Raw genomic sequence first — 18,834 nt, 5'->3', positions numbered from 1 at the left:
TGCAGGCTGGAGTGTGAGTGAACAGGCTTTCTGCTCATTTGTGCCCTTCTATTTCTTCAACCACGGGCTTGTTTACCCACCGCGAGCAAGAGGGAAGCCCTTATTAGAATCTCCACTAAGGTCACTGCAGTTGTAACAGAGATTGCAGTTTTCACAGACCTGGTTATTAGCTTCCATGACTAGTTACACCTATGTTTTAGTCTTGATGCTGTAAATGGTCAGAACTCCATCCCCCATCTGCTGACCCCCTGACACCCCCCTTACAGTGTAACCTAACCCTGTGCAGTGGTGTGTGATGCTGATGGCGACTGTGCTCCATAGGGGTCGACAGAGACACAGTGGCGTCAGGCAGAGCTCCCGCAGCTCCAGGGCTGGGCAGAGAAAGGATTGCTGACACAGCCAAAGATGGTAAGGAGACTGTTGCTGCCAAAACAAACACAACCAATAAGTACAAAGTAATGTGATATGATATTGCATTGTTTTCTCCTCGAATGCTGGTGGTGCTGCTGCTGGAGGAGACAAATGGAGCAGGTGTTGGACTGGTGTAGATTTAGTACAGCATTACTTATAGAGTGCTTTACGCAGCTGACTTTTTCTATTTACCTTTTCTTTAACCTATTTGTTTTGAATTTTACTTTTTAGAATTTTCAAATACAGTGATTTAACTTTTCACAGCTTATTGTTGAAGTCAAGATTGTTCAATTCAATTTTGCGCTACAAAATTACAAACTATATTATGCTTATTTCACTTCAATCTTATGGTTGTGTCTTAGTATCACACAACTTTATGTTACAATATTTGTATCAGTAATGATACATAGGAGTAAACTGAAGGTCCAGAAATGAATGAAAGAATAGTTTGAACGGGACAGGACACATCTTACATAATAAAGCTACTGTCTGTGCTCAGAGCTGGAGCCTGACTGTAGTGTATAAAATGAAGTGCAGCAGCAGAAGAGGCCGTTGTATCCAGTCAGCAGGAGCTGCAGTGAGCTGTGACCACAACACTGGGCTCCACAGTGGGAGAGCAGGACAGCTCGAGTGTGCACTACCCTCATGAAGAGAACTGCTGAGAAGCACAAATGCTGTTGGGCAGGGACAAGGAGAGGAAGATAATTGGCCGCTGGGACTCGGCAGGTCCCTGTTAATTAGAGGCAGCCATTTTGGTGTAAAAACTCCACTGAAAATGTCCCATGGAGTTGAAAGTCTCTCTGACAGAATGGAGCCCAGCAGGGAATGTAAACAGAATTAATAAGGCTCTTTCCAATCAAGTCTGTTAGAGCTAGATACTTGTGTGCTTCAGTCTCTGCCTCTGAGTCACAGTTGTGCAGTAGTGACTGAGCAGGAAGGATACTGTCACAAGAAGTATTTGAATGCAGCTCTCCTCTTGAGAGCTTTTAGATATCTGCGTGTTTGTTTTCTCTCACAGCCGTGCACCATTGTTCATCTGTGTTTGAGTGTGTGATTGTCCACATTAAGAGGGTACAGGGCTGTGTGCAAATGAGAAGATAGAGGGCGATGCAGCGCTGACTAGCTGATGATACTGTTCCTAAACACTTTGATGAAATAGAAAGAAGATAAGAACACAGCCTTATTTAGAACCAGAAAGAAAGACGTTGGCTGGTACTTACACCCCGGCAATCACTCAGCTACACTATTTAGAATATTAAGTACACAGTCCTTAGACAGCGCTTTTCAAGATGCTCAGATGTATGTACTTAAAATACAATAGTTGTAACTTGAGGTTGTACAGAATTTAACAGAACAGAAGTCTGCTTATAGTCTACAGGTGTTTTTTTATATTTCAGAATTGAGTAAAAGTTAGTGTTAGTGATGTGCACACTAGTTAAAAATAGACAGAGATGAATGGCTGAACAGGGAAAAGGCAGATATCTGAATCTGAATGTTTGATTTGAGGATATTAAAGTGTTTCAATGTCAAATAGGGTTTAAGTGCATAGGGTTCTACTAAAGCCATAGTTTGGATTAGAGTTTGAATAACTATGCACATGACAATATTAATTAGTTGGAAATTACCTATTGTATATATTAACAAGTCAAATGAGTGTTTGAAAATTAGTAAAATAAAAGTTGAAAAATACAGAAAGCAGAGCTGAGTTCTTTTTTTTTAATGCAGGATCAAAATACATGCAAATAAACTGTTTTAATGTCAGGGAAATCATTCATTTAACATTTCATACATTATTTAAAAAAAATTGTTCCCTATAAATAATATATTTTCTATAATTTAGATGCGCTTTGGCCCTTATTTACAGTATGGTTGCTAGGTAACAGTTAAAGAATTACCTCTATGTCACATGCCTATGTCAAACCAGGAAGTAAATACACTTCACCTTAATGTGTTAAATTAGGCAAGAGATGTTTGGTAATATAACTGATACTACGTTTACTACATCATTTGCACTTAAAGCTTTAATATATATATAATAAATAATATGGAAAAAAAAGGAAAGCTTTTTTTCATATGATTTTTTGCACATGAATGATACACTATGTTCTTAAATTCAAAAACACATACTTCCTCCATCACATTACAAATCATTCATTTGGTACGTTTTATTTGCAAAATATTGCACTTTCCACAGTTATTATTTGTACAAAGAATGAGATTTTCTCAGATATGTGCATTTCAGTGGAGTGCTCAGAAAATAAAAGTGCAGCCTGCTCTTCCATGTTGTGCTTTCTGACCTTATCTAAAAAGTCTGATTTATATTCTGAGATGTTTTGCATACCAAGTGTCTCTGTGTCACAGCAGCAGCATCAGCAGCATTTGCCAGCTGAAACGCTGCCCACCAGTGACCTCGCCTTCTGATATTAGCAACCATTACCCATTAGTCTAGATTACTCTTAATGTCCTCATGAATATTTAGCTGTTTGTCACTCTTGTGTCAAGTGATTTGTCTATTATTTACTGCATGGTCATTGTGTTCAGTTTGTGATCCCATGGTAAGAATAAATGTTAATTTATTTCAAAAACAAAAATCAAACTTTCAAAAATTCGGTTTTTGTTTCAATTATTGTCAAATATGGTAAAGTGTACATTTTTTAGAATAGTTTATTTTGTACTTCAGATCATCAGTAACATGGAAGCTCCAGTGACAAACGGCCCGAGTGGAGGAGGAAACACATCCAACGGTCCGTCGTCCAACAGCCGCGGCTGCCCTTCGCCCATGCAGACCGGCTCCAATGACGACAGCAAGACCAACCTTATCGTCAACTACCTGCCCCAGAACATGACCCAGGAGGAGTTCCGCAGCCTGTTTGGATCCATCGGAGAGATTGAGTCCTGCAAGCTCGTCCGCGACAAGATTACAGGTAAGAAGTTTTACCTGAATTTAACATCACTGAATTCATTTTTTAAAACAATTCTCGCTTTGAGATAGAAGACCAATTTTCTGATTCTCCAGAATGTGTTTCATGTGCAACATGGCTTCTACATTTTGTTTAATATATAATCACTCAAACACTAGAAGTCAGCAAAGTGTGACCTGCAGAAGTGTTTAAATGAAGCAGCACTTGGCTGTGCTAATTGTGGCTGTAGTCTGGGTGTAGTGGCGTAGTGTGGGTGGCCATACAGCAGATGGATGTGGGGGGTGTTCAGGGGAGCGGCTCTGTGATAATGCTCCATAATGGCTTTCATTTTAGATCCTACTTACTGACACTCTTCTCCTGATAATCTCATTAAAGAGCAGCGGGCAGGCAGAGGCAACTGAGAGCACCACACTTTTCTCACACAGCACAAGAGTAAACAAACACATGCTGCACATAGGAGAGCAAAAGTAATGCTGTTTACACATAATCAGAAATATCGCGCAGAAGTGCTTTAACACCAGGAAAATCGCCAGCTTGGCAACAGGTCTAGTTACTCTACACTGGAAAGAAGAAAATGTCTAGCATCATGGTTAAAATTCAAGTCCAATTCAGGATATTTGTCTGGATTTTAGTGTTTTTTGGTTAGGTTAGATTTATGATGCTTATATATGACCTTGAATAAATCATTTGTATACCATTTCTAACAAATTTCAAGCAAATTCAACATGTCTGTAAATGTCCCAACTTAGGTCTATAGGAAGACCCAGTAAGAAAATCACATTTATATTTTGATTTTAATTTAATTTGATAATAAAATAGATTGATTGTTAACATTTTATTTATTTATATCGCATGAAACGTTTCACAGATTACAAACTATGCAGTGGAGGAGTGAAATCTTATCTTATCTTATCTTATCTTAAAGTGAAGTGGTGGCATTTGGGTTTTTCACATTTGTATTTTCAGTCTCTAAGATGACATGTGCTTTTAAAGAGTTATAAATAAGTCCTTTCTCACTTTGCTGCTGTGGTATTTACCGGTTTGGCTGCAAAGCACAGAGGAGTCCTTCTGATAGGGAATGTCAAGAACACTCATGCTTTCCAAGATACTCTCAGTTAAATCAGGAGTACAGCTCGAAGAAGTATTTTCTTACATAAAACTATAAACTATAACAAACGTGTAAAGTAATGTTGTTCTTTTCATTGTCTTGGCCTCTCATTCTCCTTACTGACATGATTTGAGCTCCGACTCTGCTCTATAGTAGGAGACAGACAGGTCCGGAGCCTCGTCTGAGCTTCCAGTTCCTGCTCCTGTCAGCTCCAATGACAGCGTTAGGGTGAAGCGGGTACATGCAGTCTGTCACCCAGTCTGACTTCTGCCACCTCTGGGTGTCTTCTCTGCCCCACATGCACTGCCTGCCTTCCTGCCGCTGTTGCACAACTGAATGTAGCTCTGCTCTCATAACACACTGGGGACACACAGGTTAATCTTTTATTTAAGACTATCGCACACGCAACGAGATGCTGCCCACACACTTTTGCATAAGCCCTGGGCCTTCACCTGTGAATGCTTCTGTCAGTCTCTGTTTTCGCTTGCAAAGATATCATCAGTGTTTTGTTGTTTGAATTAAGTGCCTATAGTATAGGTGTCTTTACATCCATCATGCTCTTTTCCAGGCAGCGAAAGCAGGACAAGTTCTCAAGGGCATGAGCTCTTTGTAACTGTGAATGCTGCAAATAGATCCTTTTACATAAATTTGTTTAGCTAAGCATATTGAATTGAACACTGTCGCCACAAACAGTACAAAAAGCACAAAGCTAAAAAAGTTAAGGAGCACTTTATTGGGAAATTTGTCCTCTGCATTTGACCCACTAAGTAACTAACTAACTAACTAACTAATTTTGGTCAATTCAGCTACTCAAATGAGCAAATTAAAAAGAATGGTAAGCATAAAAAAGCATAGATTAGGACTATAATCAATGATCAAAAAATTCTTGGTCGTTTTAAAGCGTTCCCTGTGCATTGCCTAAATGAGGGTGTTGAATTGGCAACCATTTAATTAACCAACCATTAATTTAAATAAATAAAATGAAATGAAAATAAACCCAAAGTGCCGTGACGATACAAGAAAAGTACCTTGTAAAAAGGTAGAATAATCCACAATTCATTCCCAAATCTCCAGTTTACCCATGTCATGCCTTCACTTTGATTTGATCATCCAAATTTTGATGTAGACACTATCGACCAATTTATTGATTTAACGACTAGGAATTCGATTCAGTGGCAAGGTGCAACATCAAACATTGAATAATACAATAGTAAAAATATAAAGTATGATTACTAAAATAAGGGCTTGCAAAAAATATGTGTAAGAATAAAATAAAATAAACAGATGACAGATAAACAGCATCAGTATCCAGCTGTATAAAGATTGAAATAGGTTTTGCATTTTTCATGTGGTGCCAAAGATGAATCAGTTGCTGTGGCAATAAAATAGTTTCTTGCTTGTGTAAATAAAAATGTTCTCCACACACAGTATTAAGCTTTTATCGTTCACAAAATTGTAAATATAAAAAAAGCAGAGCATTATAAATAGTTGTCGCACATATTGACTGAGCTATTTTGTATATTCAGCTCATGTCACTTCTGTGTGTTCAGTTGCTACATGCAATCTGGAGGACCCATGCAAATCATAGTGACAAGGCAGCAAGTCAAGCAGATGTGGTCTATAAAAAATAGATGGAGCATGATGTCAGGCGTGGAGTGGTTCTGGCCTCGACAGGAGCTTGTGTACCATATAAATGTCCTGTGTGAGCTTCTGTCTTGCATAAGCACAACTTTACACCTTACTTGAACAACTGTGTGTGCCAGAACATCTCCACTTTGAGCCTAAAAGCACAGGCTGCACTTTCCATTAGTTTTATTGTTGTGCTTGGGCTGGTAGGGAACATCGAGTGAACCCACAAGCCCCACATACATCCCAAATGCATCTGACCCAGAAATGCCGGCAGGGCCTAGTTTCTTATAGCTTTCATTCTAACTATCAATAAGAGACATTTATGTAAATAACAAACTGTTCTGCATCATCTTAGTCTTTTTACAACATACATTTATACATTTTTATTCTTAATTATAAATGAGTATTCCATTGAATCACAAAAGCTCTGTATATCAGAATGGTTTGCTAACATGTATTTTTTTACAACAATTTAAAAGATTTTTGCATCCTCAAAAGTGTATATCAGAACACAAATAAATAACCTTTCACATAGCTTTCATCTTTAATCACTGAGAATGTACCTAACATTTATGTGAACTTGAACTGAACTGAACTGAAGGCAACACAGCACAAGAACAAAGCTGACAGGAGTGGAGATGGAGAGAGGATTGGACATATGCAGGGCCAGGTATTAGGAGAGCTGCCAGCCTCAGAAGTGCACACATAGACACGCGTACATTAAAGTTTCAATGTCCCAGGTCTCAAACGTCTTGACCCACTGCATGGCCCTTCCCAGAGGTCCCACACAAGGATGTCCAGAGAGATTTTTACCCCGAATAACCTCACCTTTGATTGTTCTTGCCATTCCACAGCGAATGCCCTTTATGCAGAGCACCGAGGCTGTGACTTTCCTGAATGACAGGCCATACCTCCAATGGCAGTGTACGCCCCAGGCCAATGCAGCGCCCCCACCCGCCATCTGACCCACGGTTCTGAAGGGTGTACCTGAGCCAGAGCCGCTGAAAGGGGCAGGGACTGTGAGCATGTTATTAACTGATGGAACAGTATAGGGCTGCGAGTCGTCTTTGCAATAGCACAAATTTTCCCCATACAATTTCATACTTATCATGAAACACGTACAAGATGGACTTATAGGTTTTTTAACTCCAGGTTTATGTACCATGAGTGATTTTATTAATTAATTAATTTGTCCTAACCCTCTTTTATTTGTTGGCTTTGGTTCGTTCCTATTTTTATTTTTTGATAGATTACACCGACTAGCTTATCTTTATTTTTATTGCACACGTCCTTAACATGTGACCACTTAATACACAAAGAGTGTATTTTTGTCCTATCGCCCAGTTCCTTACATTGAGGTATCCAAGGCCTCTGTGGCCGTTCGCTCTTGGTGTATTTCCTCAGCTGCAGCAGACAAGACGGGCGGCCCACACATCAGAGGCGGTAGTCCACTGGCCTGAAGGCCCAGGGAGCCACCACCATGAGGGGGCGGTTTACATACATCCAGGATATGCACTTGTCCCTAGGCTTATGTGGGCTACTGTGTGAGTATTAATCGAAGCAGGCCTTGGGAACAGAGAGTGGGAGCCTCCAGAGTGCGGCTATGGCTGCTACCTTGGCAACACAGAACGGAGATGGTCTGAATGAGTGAGTGGGAGCTACACTGGATGCATGTGGGTGACGGACATGTTTATGAATTTTGCTATTTCGGCAGACACATAATGCGCACTAACTATAGTCCCTGTGGTTCTGGAGGAGTGTTCTTGCCAAGTTATAAATGTTTGACCCTCTGTGTGGTGTAAGTGAAGTATTGTGACATGAAGCCAGGTGACTGAAGTCAGTGCAGCAGGAGTAGCAGCAAGGGCCAGAATAGGAACAGCACAAGAGCACACGCACATTATTTTGACAAATTGAAATATTTTTCCTCGCCTTTTCCTATTCTTAAAATGTCACTAAATTTAAGTTGGACCAACAGGTTTGCCAGTTTCTGGGGAGACAGGATAGGTGTACTGGAAGTGTCACTGACTCATAGCTCTGATTATCCTTTTCTCATTCACCCACGTCTCACATTTTCCTAAAGAAACAATACACAGTAGTTTCAAGCTTGTATGACTAGACCGGATTCCCTATATATTGATGAATTATAAATATCATAATTTTTGAACCAATAATATTCATCTACGATACACACAACACAAAATATAACTTTATATTGAGTAAATTTGTCATTTGTTTTATTTTTTACAGCCAGTCACTTAGACACGTAGAATTTGTTGTCTGATGTAACATTTATTAGTAATTATTGTTATAGCTTTTAGAATGAGCTGCACTGTCTCTCACAGAGTCACAGTCTGTGCAGCAGTGGACAGTGAGTAGAAGCTCCAAGACACTACAGGCTTCACAAACTTGAAACTCATGTTTAGTGTCACTTTTAATTTCTCTGTATCCGGGGATAATGCAGGGAAATATGTTGTGCACGTCTGCAGTAAAACACTGTGCTTGTGTCACAAAAAAATGAATGTCTTTTTCAAAGAGGAAAAGATTGTATCACAGCTCTGTTTTCATCGAATAAAAACAGTGGATAAGCATGCTTGCAATAGAATGCTGCAGGCAAGGTCCATGATCCTTACGCTTTAGCCTGGTCTAGGTTTGACCAAGCTGATTAAGCAGCAGCAGCTTACACAGCACTACACACAACCTACGCACTCTTATAATAAGGCGCTGAGACAGAGCCCATATGAGCATCGGGGCGCAGTGTCGGCTATAGACTATAGGAAGTAAAAGCTACATGACAGGGCTGTTGAAGCGTGACATTTGGACAGTGCATCGTGTTGCACCATGCATCTAACGCATCTGACCGCCTCATCCTCCTGCTGCTCCTCTGGCAATATGCCCAGGGTAGCTGCCCATGTCACCCGAAATCCACCATTGTGCATCATTATTAAGTCAGAAAGAAACGTATTGAATAAATAACTCTATTTGTTACAATAATACCATACTATATTATCATTTTCAAATACACGCAATTAGTCTAAACAAAAAAGTCAGTCCAATGTGTTGCTGCTACGAATGAGATCAAAGTCCCTGTCCTGATAAAAGATCAGATGCTTTCATGTCTGCAGTGCAGTCTCTTTGTAATATCATTCACAATAATGACTTACATATGTGCGTCCATATGGGCTTTTGACAGCACATGAAGCATCACCATCCACATGCGCTATATATAGAACACTGGCCACACCTACACTTATTGTATTGGTTTGATATTAATAGTGTCGAGTGGAAACAGCAGAAAGGACCCCCTCATGACGTAGGCTCTTCTCACACAGTGGGCAATCCGCTGCATCGTAGGAAACAAACAGTGGCTTAGTCATAACACCTCGCCAACATGCCAAAAACAAGGCAAGTGAGAACCACGCACTAGAAATAGCAACAATATGTCCTCAAACAACAGACTTCAAGAAATAGACATTCATTTGGATCATTATTAGCTTTTGCACTCTACATTTACATATTGTATTACCACTTTGCTCTTATAGACTTGATTTGTTATTTCTAAACCGGATGCCCTCCCATCAACCACACCCTTCTATTCTTTGGATAAGCACAAAAAACTACTCAGACTTGTGACCCCCCATCGCTTTACACGTTTAGAAGAACAAAATGCTTCATCTTTTGGTATTTGAACAGCACACTTTTCCTATAATTCCCAAATGGGCAATTTCTCGCAGAAGGCCTATTATTTTATTAAGTCTATCTTCAAAGCTATAGAATAGAGCGCCTTGCTACAGTTATGAATGCTGTGTGAACATTGGCTTTGCAAGCTGCCGAAGGATTCAAAGGCAAATTAATATCTAACCTCATTAAAAGATCATTATGAAGAGCAATGCATCATTTAAGTTCTCAGTTTTAATTTTGATTTTATATATATATATATATATATATATATATATATATATATATATATATATATATATATTTAAGTTAATGTATCCATTTGGCTAATTGATCAGCACAAGGATAGTTTTCTGTCAGCTACAATCTCATTAGAGTCTATTTATCATATGTTTTAATAGTGCATGTGTTTTCTTAGATGCTGTATTGTGTGTTTTTCTTTGTTTGTTAGAATTTAGCCGCCATGCAAATAGCTAATCATGTCTTTAGTCCTAATTTCAACATTTCCCAAATTAGTTTTTAAAATACAGGCTTTGAAACAGACATAACCATCTAGTTAGTACATTGAAATATTTTTGAAAATGTTTAAACACCCTTGATTTTCATTCATCGTAATTTTAGCAACACAGTAAATCAGATATTTTCAGTGTTTTGGTGCATTTCTTACATATCCTCCTACATAATAACACTGTGAACGCTGCCACCTCTGTAAGCTCCACGTTTACTCCTGTTTTTGTTTGTGTATGGTTCTGTGATTGAGTTATTGCATGTTTAGCGCGCATGTGTTTGCATCTGGCAGTATGGTGCATTGGCGTGGTGTAGCGTGAGAATGGGAGGAGGTAGGACAGGTTCCCGGTGACTCCCTGCTGTGATTGGCTCGGTGATGTGCTGGAAGTGGTGGGAGGATAGACCCACGTGGAGCTCCCCTGATGCTGCAGGCAGATGTCTTACCTAGGGACCGGTGCCAAGATCTCTTTCTAGTCCTCTATCAAACCCTGTAAGTGCAAGGCCCTGCCAAAAAGCAGTCAATGCAAGGCTGCGAGCCAAAGGGAAGGCCAATAATTGTGTATCATGTTGTCTATCCAGCATATACATTGTGCAAAGACACTACATTGTTCTTTTATGTCATCTTTCATTTTCCGTTTACGGGGGGCATATTATGCAAAACAAACTAATGAGATTTTGTTATAACAATGTTTCTTCATCCGTTGGTTTTGTAACTGAGGATCCTCACAAAATTCCTGTGTTCATCTACCCCCTATACCCACCCACATCCCTGTACGTAGTTGTGATTAGTATTTGGAAAATTAAGACTGCAAGTGATACAGGTAGAAAAAATGCCACATTCTTTAAAAGATAGAAACTTAAATGATAGGGATGCAATGATTTTCCTTATATATTGTTTGATACGGTTGTCACGATTCAATGCAGTGTTCGCTTGATATGCTTTGCATGCTTTGCATGTGTTGTTCCATGAGCACTGGGTTGTCATATATTTTGGTTTGTCTCCTTCGCAAATTCAGCATGTATACATCTCCCCAGAGACTTACAGCTGCTATATTTGAACAGCAGTGAGTTTTATCTTTCAGTTACTTTTTATTTTATGTTGATAGACCCAAGAATGACTCTAGAATCGCTTTTGGCTTTATTTGTCATTAAATGAGGCACTCGTAATTCACCCACGACTTGCGTTTTGTGGTGTTTTTTCTGACATTATCTTAAAAGTTTTACTCAGAAAACGGTCTGTTAAGACATTTATTGATTGTGTGTGTGTGTGTGTGTGTGTGTGTGTGTGTGTGTGCGCGCGCGTGCGTGTGTGTGTGCGTGAGCGTGTGTGTGCGTGGAGACTGGGGGAAGAGCGTCTGTCTGTCGCTGCTTCAGAGACAAGGGAACACTTACACAGACATGAGAGAGTCAGGAGTTAAGGATTAAGAAATAAATCATGAAATGCACAAAATAGAGATAGTGTATTTTCCCAGCAGCTCATATTAAGTATATTTAAAGTGTTCTACAGGTTTAAAGTTGTAAAGGGTAAAGCTATATATCATTGAACACTCATGATTCATCACATAGAGACAAATTTACAGCCATCATGCTACAATTTATTGAAATGTTATGATTGAAGTTAATATCATAGGTGTTTCATATATTTTCCAATTACCACAAATACCATGGATACCATGCATACCAAAAATTTTAATTGAATCGATATCATGACCCCTGTATAGAGCTACATCGAGATAAAACTGCATCGTTGCATCCCTAGTAAATGACAATTTGCTGCTTGTATTGGTACAATGTCACTATGAAGAGGCAGGACTTACCAGTTCAACAGTTTGAACAGGAAGTCAGTGGACCTGTTTCTTTATGGAGAACAAAATGAAAAAATATAACCTACTTATGTTATAGTTCAATACTAAGAACCTGAAAAAAGCATAATAAGTCTCCTTTAAAAACATAAAATCACATTTGTATTGTAATTTAATTGTCATAGGATTTGCATCAAATGCATTTCTATAAAACACATTTTTACTTACTAAATACACTTTAGTCATATTTCGACCATATTCAAATGTGATGGTGTGTGCCTTGTACATAAACACATCATTTACATTTAGCAGCTATAAGTGCAGTGAAATACATTATGTTCAGGTTGTAGTTCAGTGCTGACTCAAGTTTTTAAAGCCCACACGAGTGGCACCCACACATGCAAATACATTTACAGCAGATAATCTACCGGCTCAGGGGACGCCTTCTCTGTCAGACACTGCTGCCTTTTGGCCCTGCTTGGCCCAGAATGCTAATGTAGCTGTAGCATTAGCATAAGCCAGTCCATCCACACAGAGATCAGCAATTCCCCCTAACTCACTGCTTACTGCGAAACCTTCTCGTGGCAATGTCTTTATCGCATAGTCATGTTTTGACATTTCTACATAATGGTAACTATGAAAGTAAAAAACGACAGTTAAAAAAATTATATATGTTTATTTATTTACAGTTATTTCATTTCATTTTAAAGTATCCTTCAAGGCAGTGGTAGAAAGAATACAAAAAATGTGCCAAATGGTCACATATATAGCGCTTGGCACTCAAACCACTTTACATCAGAGAACTACTCACCCATTCACACACACATTTGGACACCACTGTAAGCAGACACTCACGTAATACAAGGTTTTATTAATTGCTTCCAAATATGTACTGTACTCAGAAAACCTGATCAAAAAACTGAATTTAGTTTAAACAGCAATCCGAGCAGGTGATGCTGCTGTACTTTGGGACAATTTGGACTTGAGCTGTACTCAGTAACTTGCAATTGCATGGCTAGAATTATACTCAATAATAAGCACTGGACAGGTTTAAATAAATATAAGACAGACTGTAGTCTTGTAAATATGAGCCTTTGCTCTTGTCTTGCAGTCTTTACTTTCCTTTGACTCCTAACGTCAAGAAACATCTCTCAAGTGTGTGTTATATTTTAATGTCCTGGCTTACCACGTGGTTTCAGAGGAGGAGAACAGAAAAGAACAAAGATGGGTTAGTTATATATAGCAGTCGTCTCTTTCCAACGTCAGGTTTTTAATTAGCAATAAGAAGTGCCTGATAATTCAGAGTAAATCCAGACCAGAGAGTTTGAAGTTAGGGCTTCAAGTTCCAGTGGGCTCAGTCTGTGTGGTCTCAAACTCAACATTTATTTTCCCCAAAGAAACTGTGATTCATAATTTGTGATTCACTTTGTGTCTGACTAACAGCTGCCTGTTTGCATTAGTTGGAATATGTGAGGCAGGATGTCCTGTGGGTAGAGGTGTTGTAGAGGCCCTGGTAGCTGGGCAAAACTGATGGTCAAGCGCTTAAGGACAAATGTTGTTCTAGACTTTCACAAGAGTAACAGAGACTCATGTATTTTAGAGAATTTGACAATGTTTATTCAGACTATTTAAAATATTTAGGTCAACAATGCATTATTAAACATAACTGTGTGCACAAATCAGGATTTTTCTTTCTAAGATTTTTGGAGTATTTTGTACAATATTTGTTTAAAATACTGTCATGGAATCAGACATACACCGATGCTATTCCCTAACACATTGAGAACACAATTCAACTTAGAATATGAAACGACACAGAAACATCAGACATTTGTATGGCATGCATGGGAGAAAACGCGGGGACTGTGTCAGCCAGGCCGTTGTAAGGAGCCTGGCTGACCCTCCTGCGTCTCACCCCCGCGTCTCACACCGTTTTTTCCCATGCTGGTTGGTTTTATTAGATATTCTGGAATAGGCGGGTCACATTTCTCATTGGTCAGCCTCACATCAAGGCACTTGGTATTTTTCCGTAGAGATCAAGCCTTGGGTAAACATTACCCAGACTCCTCTGGGTTATCACCCCCCCTAGGGTAAACATCCTTTAGCCCATCTTTACGACCCCTTCACAAATGCAGTTTGTCAAACACCCGTTCTTCTCTTAGACTAATGATGCAGATAAAATATCACTATTATGCAGATAAAATACATCAGAAATATAATCATATATTCACATTTTATCACATTTCCCTCCTGTTTATCAAAGCATTAGTCTACTGTCTCATATGCCAAACACATTACTCATTTCAGTTTTCAACATGTCTTTCATATAGGTGTTAAAATGACACTTTTACACTCAAAAAGTAATGCATATTTTTCAACATTGAACACACTCCTTTTCTCTCGGCCCACAACATTTCTACAGCATTACTGTCCTAAATTTTGAGTCAGATTGGTCAATCTCTGTAATTTGACAAACAGACAATTTATCTTGTCTATAATTTGGTGCGGTGTGATGGGAAATATAGAAGTACAAGCGGAAGGCCCTCAAACCCGCTGCTCTCTGGTCAGTCAGTTCTCGTCAGGGACCTCTCTGGACACCCCAATAGAATCAATTACGTAGTATCAGGTGCTACTGGAACCAGATTGTCCACTAACCTCTCGACCTTGACCCTGCGGTATGGTTCTGGGTGATGCTGATCACAAAAGAGATACATAGGCACAACGTCCTAGTCCTTCCAAGTGCCCTCTCAGCACTGTGTGCCCACACCACCATACGTCCTCGCTTGGTTTCTTAAGAGACCTTCTTCCGCTGCTCGCTTCGGTCACACCTATGACACATATGAACTGGTACATTTCCCATCTCAATTCATAATCTCATTAACATTACATGTAGTTATGTTGTAGCAGATAAAAAAGGCTCTCTTAGTTAGTGCAAACAACATTGGCAACAATATGCCATTGTGTTTTTTCAGCTACTGTCATGTCAATTGTACATTGTACATTTCACATTATACATTTCATAACCTTTCATGTTGATCACTTATTTTCTTCCCTTTAGTCCATGTCTGTGTATGTTGATCAATTGTCCCGATTGTCCTGATTGTCCCGATTGTATAATACAGGTGTTCAGCACCCATATTACCCTCATCGCTGTGATGATGATAACTGTTGATTCTTTTTCGCAGAGTATGGTACTCTGCGCACCGTAGCCTCTGGCTCTCGTTCATCGTAGCAGAGTATCGTACTCTACCGTAGACTCTGGACAAAACTCATACAAACGAAGTCCTGCGTCTGCGATGTTATGGATCTGCCGCTGTGTTGTCCAGACATTTCTCTCACTTTCCCATGAGAGCACCCATGTTCTCGTCCCTCCAATGGTCGGTGTGAGGACGACACGGTGTGGCTCCGTCCACTTGGCTCCGTCTCTGTAAACACCACATCTCCAACACGTTCTGCTGCGGTGATAAACAAAGTCTTTTCGACAGTTCAGTGTATTTCAAACAGTTTTCTTGTTTACAATTTTTTTTTAGTAATTATTGATTCGGAATATTTGTTTACACGTACATCCCCCCTTTTGATAAATGGCCTTGCCCATTTGTCAAACCTCTACATTTAAACAAACTTAAATAATCCAAATAGTTTACAATGTTCACTAATCCAGGATGTAATCAAGGAAGAGATGGAATTGCGTCTGTCACTCCAACTCCGCAATGTCACCTCTTGACCTTTCACAGTTCAGTGGTCACATCCCTGGCTGAGCCCCCCCTTCCACGGCGCTGGGCCCCCACCCTGTGTGTCTGTAATCTGACACTGCCAAACCTATCTGTTTTACCACCATTTGTTTCAAACTCTAAATGTTTCAAACTCTAAATGTTTCAAACTCAAAAAGTCTCAAACTCTAAATGTTTCAAACTCTAAATGTCTCAAACTCTAAATGTTTGGTCTCCACGTGTGCACGCTTATGTATGTGTGTGTGTGTGTGTGAATGTATGTGTGTGTGTGTGTGTGTGTGTGTGTGTGTGATTCAAATACATCAAACAATAATAATTATCTCAATAATTCCCCCGTTGAGCTGGCCATAAGGGTCAGTTCACAACTTAGAATTCTTCACATAATTAATAATTTCACATCTCCTCTGTTTGTGTGGCCTGCATAAAGTCACACATCTAATGTAATATGTGCTAATCTTTTATATGTGCTTCAGGTGAGATTCAAACTCAATCTCTCACACCTGCTCATGTGGTGCTTTACAAACATTGTGTATTAGCTTGTTCTAGCAAGTCTATATGTGTATTAACAAATCAAAACGATCCTAAACCTTCCCCTTGGTTATAAGGCACATCATTTTGTATCAACCCTTTTTTCCCCTTGTCTCTCTCTCTGTCTTCCTCTCGCAACGGAGGAAACACCCATTTCCAAATTTCTAAACCTGCTTTTTCTTTCTCTCTTTTCACTTACTCTTTACCCTCACTTGTAACCTGCTTTTACTTTCTCTTTGCTGTTGATATAACTACCAGACGCTGCATCCCCTGGGATTCCAGTTAGTTATCTTTAAAATATCCCTGTCATTCTGCTTCTAAACTCATGTATTGATTACCCATCCCCCTGTTTAGTTTTCACTATCTTCAGGTAATCTGCGGGTCTCATAAAATGTATTCTTCTGCATTACACTCCTCCCCCCGGGTCCGTCCTGACTCCGTCCTGAGTCCTGTAATGTTAAGTTCCTGTTATCACTGGTTTTCATAACTTCTATAGCGTCTAAATTTAGATGATATTGTCTTATTTAAATCTATTCAATTCTTGATTGAATCTCCACAATCCTTCAGGTATTTACTTTAGAATGTCAAATTCTTTCCCTGTTAATTTTAACTTTTCCTATTACTCATCACGTCAACCCCCCCCCCTTTAGGTGTTGCTGTTAGTGTCCCTGTGATCCGTAAAGATAACGACATCTGCTCCATCCTGAGTCCTCTCCAGATTATTTGCCAGTCAATAGCCCCTGTTATCTCTGACTATCTTTATGACTTGGTGTCCTGTTGTCTTTAGTTAATGACCCATTCATGTCTTTCCAAGGAGGGCATTGGACGTCACTATTTAACTTATTCCCTCACTTACGTCTACATGCAATACGAGGTTTCCTCATGATCATACAAATAAATAAGTTACTGATATAACTTTTACTATCACTTTACTTACTACTCATTCTACTCCTATGTCCAAAAACATCAGTAGTCACTCATTTGCCCACATTATCACTTCCAGGCCCGTGCCTGCATTTGATTCTAAATTTAAAAACACTTCTGTCTTTTCGTCCCGTACTTTCATCTAGTCATGCATTATGGTTACATAATAAGTCCAAAAGATAATTTTGTCAAGTCCAAAAATAAAACAAAACAAAACGTAGGTTTGTTCTGTGCACTCAAAAAACACGATACCGTAAAAACACAACTTTTGTCTTCTATGTCGGGGACAGGAAGTATCCTGTCTTGTCTGTGATCACATTCCCCCAAAATATTGGCCATCTATAAAAATCTGAATTCATCTTCATCTCTTATCAAGTTTAATACAATCTTTATAATTGATTGTTGTCAATCAAACAAAACCCTTAAATTTGTTCTACAGAGCTCTCATTACTAAAAATTTAAAACCAGCTGAGTTTAGCTTTACTTATTTCATCAGTTCAGAGCGTCCTCTGAACTGCTTTCCCCTCTCCTGTCTTGTTGACCTTATCTCCCCCTCTCTGCCACGTCATCTGAGCACGCTGGAAGTCTCCCTCCAAAATCCTCTTATGACTTTTCCTTTGTCTTTTTACAGTTTGGGGTGATAATTCTGGCATTATGTGGTCTCGGTCGTCTGAGAGAAATGCTACTTGCTTTACAGTCACGGTCAATGTCAAGCTTCTAGAGAAAATTCCTTATTAGATTCCTCCGGACATAAACGTGGTGTTTAAGATTCACCCGTGACTGCAAATTTTAGATCTCTCAGAATAACGCCTTGTGACCCTTGTATGATTAATTGTGATTCTCACACTCGTTAGTTAATCACTATTAATCCTCATTCACACATTCACACTTCTCTCTTACTTACTTCGCTCGTGCACAGCGCTTACATTCACACATATTTCCTCAGTAATATTAAACTGGGTATTTCCTCAGTAATACCTAACTGCCTTGCTTATGTGAGAAACTTATCTCGTCCATAAGCCTACAATATTTTTCCAGTAATTATCAAACTAATGCATAAAACGTTTTATGGCTAACTCCTTTTCACACACAAAATTTTGTCTGACCTTCTTTGTCGCCTGTGTTCTCCTGCTGCTTCGAAACGACGCGCTCTCCTCGCGGAGACTGAGGTGCGATGGGCGGCCACGGGAAAAGTGGACTTCCTTTAGCTGTGCACAGACTTCACCGATTCACCCGTCAATCTCCGCGAAGGGGCTGCTTGTCATCCGGCTCGAAGGACCAGAAAATGTCATGGAATCAGACATACACCGATGCTATTCCCTAACACATTGAGAACACAATTCAACTTAGAATAGGAAACGACACAGAAAGATCAGACATTTGTATGGCATGCATGGGAGAAAACGCGGGGACTGTGTCAGCCAAGCCGTTGTAAGGAGCCTGGCTGACCCTCCTGCGTCTCACCCCCGCGTCTCACACCGTTTTTTCCCATGCTGGTTGGTTTTATTAGATATTCTGGAATAGGCGGGTCACATTTCTCATTGGTCAGCCTCACATCAAGGCACTTGGTATTTTTCCGTAGAGATCAAGCCTTGGGT

The 18,834-nt window shown here is 39.6% G+C and overlaps 1 protein-coding gene across 6 annotated transcripts in view; it reads left to right on the top strand.

The window, feature by feature from the left end:
- elavl4 (ELAV like neuron-specific RNA binding protein 4) overlaps positions 1–18,834 on the top strand; it is a 69,649-nt gene that overhangs the window by 26,494 nt on the left and 24,321 nt on the right. For all 6 annotated transcript variants that reach the window (XM_072439303.1, XM_072439301.1, XM_072439299.1 and 3 more), the window contains exons 2-3: positions 322–408; positions 3,092–3,335. In XM_072439303.1, coding sequence (XP_072295404.1) covers positions 322–408; positions 3,092–3,335 — 331 coding nt within the window. The remainder of the gene's footprint in view (positions 1–321; positions 409–3,091; positions 3,336–18,834) is intronic.

Source organism: Eucyclogobius newberryi, unplaced genomic scaffold (assembly GCF_026437365.1).
Source record: "Eucyclogobius newberryi isolate DKJ021-1_F unplaced genomic scaffold, fEucNew1.0.hap1 SCAF_9, whole genome shotgun sequence".
Classification (NCBI taxonomy): Eukaryota; Metazoa; Chordata; class Actinopteri; order Gobiiformes; family Gobiidae; genus Eucyclogobius; species Eucyclogobius newberryi.
This window is presented reverse-complemented; position numbering and strand designations above follow the sequence as displayed.